Source organism: Cryptotermes secundus, unplaced genomic scaffold (genome assembly GCF_002891405.2).
Source record: "Cryptotermes secundus unplaced genomic scaffold, Csec_1.0 scaffold49, whole genome shotgun sequence".
In the NCBI taxonomy this organism is placed as follows: domain Eukaryota; kingdom Metazoa; phylum Arthropoda; class Insecta; order Blattodea; family Kalotermitidae; genus Cryptotermes; species Cryptotermes secundus.
The window spans coordinates 2,376,413-2,383,296 of NW_019744106.1; the positions used below are offsets into that span (position 1 = coordinate 2,376,413).

At 40.5% G+C, this 6,884-nt stretch overlaps 1 protein-coding gene across 6 annotated transcripts in view; it reads left to right on the forward strand.

Moving 5' to 3' along the window:
• LOC111874353 (5-hydroxytryptamine receptor) overlaps nt 1-6,884 on the forward strand; it is a 644,097-nt gene that overhangs the window by 521,686 nt on the left and 115,527 nt on the right. For all 6 annotated transcript variants that reach the window (XM_033755419.1, XM_023869793.2, XM_033755421.1 and 3 more), the window contains one exon: nt 2,113-2,246. In XM_033755419.1, coding sequence (XP_033611310.1) covers nt 2,113-2,246 — 134 coding nt within the window. The remainder of the gene's footprint in view (nt 1-2,112; nt 2,247-6,884) is intronic.

The following is a 6,884-nucleotide window of genomic DNA, read 5'->3' on the forward strand; positions in this document are numbered from 1 at the left end:
GGGAGACATGACCAGAACAAGGTTTCCTTCTCACGTTGCAGGAAATAGGACGAAAATAATTGTATTAGATGTATGAAATTCAAAATACAGAAACATGACGTGAGCCACCGATGGGTAAAAACTACGCACTTACAAGTTTATAAAAATTTCCCTTTTGCATAAGCGTAAATTATATTCTGTGTCTACCCCTGTATTTTACAAAAAACGTACACCTGCGCTAAAATACGAAGTAAAGTAAAGCTATCCCTTTACCAGGCCGTGAAGGCCCATAGGGTTGTGAGACGTTAAGGGTACCACATTATCTAGATGATCGGCTCAAAGATGGCGGTAAGGGTGTCAGCCTTACGCGCCGGCCGCGCTTTACTCCCCAGAAAAATTATAATACGAAGGCAGATAAAAACTGAAAGCAATTTTCTATAGCAATGGACAACAAAATCACTCAGTTACCAAACATAATTTTTTCTCTGTGTAATGGCCACCTTCTCAGTGCATTTAAATCGACGGTCCTCCGAACATACTGCCATAATAATAACCCTCTAGACTTCCATTCTGGGGGTGCTCGTTTCGATTCTCGGCAGAGACACCGGCTACCCAGACTGAGACCTTTTGAGGTTTTCTTCGACCATTTGGAAATATTCCGAGATTGTTTTTCGGTTAGGTCACTGTTGTTTCCTTCCAATCCTTTCCAGTTCACTATTTATAATCTTTTACAACATTTGACACAGTAATCTGAGGTTCCGATAACATAAAGTAAACCATAAATATTTCAGGTGTCCACACGTCTTCCTGAGACCATCAGAATCGGTTGCTTTGGGCTGGAACTTACGGTTCCTTGCAGTGACTATTTCCATGACTTATGTTAATTTCAGATGTAATTCCATTAGTGCTAATTCTACTTTTATTCCGGATAAACTGATCAATCTTAATCTCAGTAAACTATAGATCGAGGGTCACCCAGAATACAAGTTATAAACAAAACTCATCCCAATTTGCTTTTACCCATTCATAAGCTTTCCTTTTCCCACAGAGTTATCACCATACTCAGTTGCAGTTCCTCCAAAAATTTCACTGCTTTGCATAAGGATTGCAGATTGTTGTTTTTCTCATGTTCATTCTGTCAGTGGAGCAATCGAGATAACCTAAGCGGCCTCCGTAGTCTAGGGGTAACGTTTCCACCTCCTGACTCAAGGTACGCGGGTTCAAACCCGGCGGAGGTCGTGGAATTTTTAAGGGCGGAAAAATTGAGGGAACAAGTCCTCCGGGAGGGACTTCAAGCGTGGGTCCCATGTCGTAGCTTTACGGCACGTAAAAGAACCTCATGTCTCCAAAGGAGGCCACTGAGCAAAATTACGGAAGTTTCCCGCCCAGCAGTAGTCTCTAACACCTGTGGTAGATGGGGGGAAGCATTAAAGATACCTCTCAGCTAGTAGAGGCCGATCTCGCTCGCTGGGCGGGACTGATGGTAAGCACCAGTACCGGTAGGATATAGAGACTGGTAGAATATCATAGAGGGAAGCACAATGGACCAATACAGGTCTAAGTGCATGGGGAAACCCACCCTCTCCAATAACTAACTAACTAACTAACCAACCAACCGAGATAACCTGCGACAGTACACTACTATTGCTAGATGCGTGCGAGAACATTGTCTGGCTTCATTTTCAGAGCTGCTTAAATCCATTTTGAAACAAACTGAAATCGCCGAACGAGTAAGTTCCTTGCCTGAGAATGCAAACACAGTCCAGTCTCCGAAATTTTGTTTTAAATAAGAAATGGACTATGGTTAGCATACAGCCGTTCGGTCATTGTGCTGATATACTTTGGGCACGTACTTTTAGATCTTGTCTACGTAAGGGGAGAGAACAAAGTCATCCTGATAGGATGTAAAATTCTCGAGGCTGCCCTTAATTTGTATATTCTTAATTGGCTTCAAATCTGCTCTTTGCCGAGGGGATGGCGCTCTGGTTTAAGCTTATTCTGCGTCGCATAATTTTGAGAACACTTCTATCAGCCATCAGCTGACAACTTCCTTTTCGCCCCATTAACTAACTTTTGTATCTATAGTGGCGGATTTCGCAAGGTAATCGGAGGGGATTCTTTTATGTTGCGCAGGAAATGTGTTCGTCATCGCCGCCATCCTGCTGGAACGCAACCTGCAAAACGTGGCTAACTACTTGATAGTCTCACTTGCAGTGGCGGATCTCATGGTGGCGTGTCTTGTCATGCCACTCGGTGCTGTTTACGAGGTAAGTGACACGTTTGGAGTATGTACAACTATGAGTTAATTTCTTTATTTGTTATTAAGTGAAATAATGATAAGTAATAAATTTGGGGAAATTCCATCTTTCGGGTACTCATAATCCTTAATGGATGTAACCGTATTTCTCTGTGACCTAGGTGTTATTCCCGGCCTGTCTTACTGTTCCCTTTATCTTCTCGTATGCTATCTGAAACATAAGTAAATCGCAAAAATTAAAGTCTAAATATATTAAACTGTATTTTCAGCTTTACTGTTCTATGTACATAAGGAACTTGGTCTGTCACGTTAAAGGCAGATTGAGATATTTGAGTGCGAGAGTGTAAGATGGAAAGAATTACATAGTTAGGAACATAATTTTCATTCTTCGCCAGATATTATCGGGGTGATCAAATCAAGGACTGCGACGATGGGTAAACATGAAGCACACATCGGAGAAAGCAGGAGGACCTACAAAATATTACAAAACCTGAAGTGAACGTGGGTGATCTAGGGGTAGATGGAAAGTAATATTAAAAGAGAGCTTATGGAAATAGTGTATGAGTTTGTGAACAAAACTCCTCTGAAGAATTCCGTCTTCTGGGATGTTCCTCCGAAATGTCGGTGTACACAATATCTACATGGCGCCACATCCCAGAAGACGGCATTCTTCATAGTCACCGCCGTGAAAACCTCAAATCTTGACAAACCTCGTCTGGTTAAGCAGAGGGCTAGTAGCGGCCTCCTGTGAACACAGGAATGAGCCTTTTTTTCCCATACAATGCGCAGAATTTATTGTGAAGCTTAGCGATTATTAATATCTTAAGTGCTCTGCTCTATGGAATTGAATAGTTTCTGGTGTGAAGTTTATTGAAATGTTATTATCCCAATGCGTTTTTCATGCACTTTTCGTCTAATATCATTTATCCACCGCAAAGCGAGTAGAAGCTAAGTTATTTCTAAACCCGTCGGTACGTGTATTTCCTTCAGTCCCTTCTTTCGTTTCTGTTTTCTTAAGGCACATGTCAGCAAAACACTGTCCGTCTTTTCAGTGACTTGGTGTTCATGGACTCTTAACAGAGCGCAGAGTAAAATAGTGGGCCGTAAACAGTTACAATGCATTGGTGCTGTGGGTTGCGTCATGGCATAAATTTCTCACTATTGTATTTACCCAGTAATTCACAACATGTTTCAAGAACAGGAGCTATACGAAAAGGTAAAGTTGTCCCTGTACTTAATTAATCAAGCACTATGCTGTGAAGGCGTATGGGACAGTGGAAGTAAAGATCCACTGTTCTTGACCTCGGCATTGAATTGAGGTGAGTGGTCAGCTTCACGCCCCGGCCACTGTACCACCGGGGAAAGAGCTCCCAGTACCCATTGGATTTACGGGACTCGAACTCGGATCCCTCAGTCGTCCAGCCCGTAGTCAGTCTCTAAACCGACTGAGCTATCCCGGCTCCTGAACATGATGTTATATGCAGAGATCTTTACTTAGTAAAAGATCATTCAACATCGATCATGAAAATTGAAAAGCAGTAAAAGTTTTTCTGCCTGTTGCAGGATTCTCAATCAGAATTTTATCTCATAAGAAAGTGGCCTGTATTACCATGTAACTGTGCCCATGTGTGTCTCCCTCCTGCAATAAGCATTAAGGAATTGACGAATTTAATTAAACTTGGTATGTAGATACTGCCACTAGAGAGCACTCTATCTTTTGAACTTCTAAGCTACCTGCAATAAATAATACAAACCTGGCGGATGCGAGTGTAGCACAACTTAATTTAGGGTTCTGAAGTTTGTGTGGTAATAAATCTTAGCTTCATATACGCAACCGATTGTGACACAATATGGCGGCCCTGCGAAATCTTTACTTAGTCTTCTATATCATGGCGATGCATAATTTACTGCTGGAGCTAGGTAAGTGAACTTTTTGAATGGATGCGACTAATAAGTTCTATTTAAACCAATTCTTATTTGATAAAAATTACAAGTTCGGTGAAGGTGTGAAGAATTTTAAGTTGTATATCAAAGGTTTAATGTAATGTGAGTTCGTACTTGTTAGTGTAGAACATGCACTTACGGATCAATGAATTGCTGAAACATTAGCTTATAACTTTTGATAGTCTTGTCTTTTAGGACCTCGATTGAAGTGTTGGTGAATAGTATTATTTCAGCGTCCTGTTGCACTTAGGTATAAGTACAAGAACACAAAGCAACACTAGATAGGCACAACTAAGAGAGCGCCACACCCAATGGCACACGAAAACATCCGCAATATATAAGATAGGAACAAACTCATTCTCTAAAATCATACTACAACATCAGAATTAACAAAATTAACAATAACAACAACACGTGCCTTAATGAGTACTATCTGACCAAGTGCACAGTTCAGTAAACCCCTTTAAAAGATGTGTTGCCTAAAGATGGCCCTATGTGGCTGTAACATATAGCGTAACATCGAATGTACATATATTTTAATAATTTTAATGATATTTTAAACATTTAACGAACATTTAGTGAATTAATGTTGTTGCATTATAGACGAAAGACAAGACTGTAAGTTGGTAAATAAAGTCTCGGTTTTAAAAAAATCTCGATTTTTTTTAAATTATTATGTCTTGTTAATCAAGGACGAAAGGTGGAATATGTACTAGGGCTTACAGTTAGAGAGCTATAACTGGTTGGAAATATGGAATATTACTTACGATGACTTTGAATCATAACAATATGATATTACACTATATAAAATGTACAATTTTAGAAATTGTTTGAGAAACCGTGCTTGTTTTCTTGCAGATTTTCTTATATCTTTCGTATTCAGTGATATTCGCTTCATATTTCGTTTCTGTTACTCTGCAAAATATCACTGGAATTCTCCCCCAGTGCAATTTCATGTGAGGAGCTCTGCTGAAAATACATTATACATTTGGTGATGTTTAGCTATGCTTGAGTTGCGAGACTGTTTGCTGAAATAGAAAATACAGCGCTGTGCTGGAGTTTAGTAGTCAACCGAAGGAAGATAACGGAAAATGCAGTATGACAATATTTAAATATCCAAAAATACATACACAAAGCTCCTACATATTGAGACTGTCGTATTCTCGGTGTGGGTTTGTAGGCGGTTACAGACGTTTCGGAGGATCATGCATCATCCTATGAATAGGGAGAGTGTGTGTTATAAACACAGGCTACAAGACAAATTTTTATATCTTTCTGGCAATTCCATTTCGCTTCTTCCACGAACGAGAGTAATGTGGTCCTGAAGAAGGCAGTTCAACTGCCCGCCGTTCATATTTGACTACACAGGGTTTTATTTCCTGGACAAATATTGTGGTTCTGGGTCCCCCCTCCCCTTTGTAAACACCCTAATACATTATAATCCAGTCGTTTCCTCGTCCTACACACTTGAACCCTCTACAAATGCAACATGTTCATCCGAAATATTGGTAAGTGCCTGTAACACTACACGGCGTCACGATCCAAAAGGTCATGGTCTGAAGAATCACCACTATGAGAATATCGAAACTTGTATCAACCTTAAACGCTTTATTTCTTCAATGGAACTTTTAAAATATCAGTTACGATACAAGCCAGCGGCCTTCGTAGTCTAGGGTTAACGTTCCCACCTCATGACTCAAGGTACGCGGGTTCAAACCCGGCGGAGGTCGTGGAATTTTTAAGGGCGGAAAAATTGAGGGAACAAGTCCTCCGGGAGGGACTTTAAGCCGTGGGTCCCGTGTCGTAGCTTTACGGCACGTAAAAGAACCTCATGTCCCAAGGGGACCACTGAGCCAAATTGATCGGACATTTCCCGCCCAACAGTAGTCTCTAACGTCTCTGATAGATGTGGGAAGCATCGAGAGGTACCGCTGAGCCCATAGAGGCCGAACTCGCTGGCTGAGGCGGTACTGATGGCACGCACCAGTATCGGTAGGGTATAGAAACTGGTAGAATATCACAGAGGGAACGTACAATAGACCACCGGTCGCGGTGCATGGGGAAACCCACCCCTCCAACAATAATAATAATAAATACGATACAAGGCCGAATTGAGGTCCATCAAGCAGAAGAAGCATTGGAAGTAGCTGGTAAAATCCGAAATTCAGGTCTGCAGTGGTATTAATTTCAGTAGTCTTTAGTTGCTACCATTGCACTATTTCGGACATACAAGTATATACAAATGTGTAACTTAATATTCACGGAACGTAATTCCATTCTCAGGTATTTTTAAAATGCTTTCCATTCATCAAACCGAATGCCGCTGCGGTTTGTCTATAATTCCCGCTTCTTGTTCAAGGGGTTTTGGGTTCAAATATCGACCACGAGACGGGCCTTTGTTGCTTTCCTCATTTCTTGCAGGTTAATGCCGGGATAGCACCTCACACTACGTAATGATGTATCCAATTCATTAATCATCCAGCCATTCGACAGTATTTAATCTGAGTCACTAGCATCGTTCTTACGTAAGTAATGGTAACAGAAACACAGAAAATTAATTGGAAAAGGAGAAAGTTCTAAGACATTGTAAGGAAATTAAATAATAAAGTGGAACAGGTTTTAATCAGGTTTTAGGAAAATTAACTAGAAAAAACAGTACAGTGAAGCAGTTTATTATTATTATTATTATTATTATTATTATTAT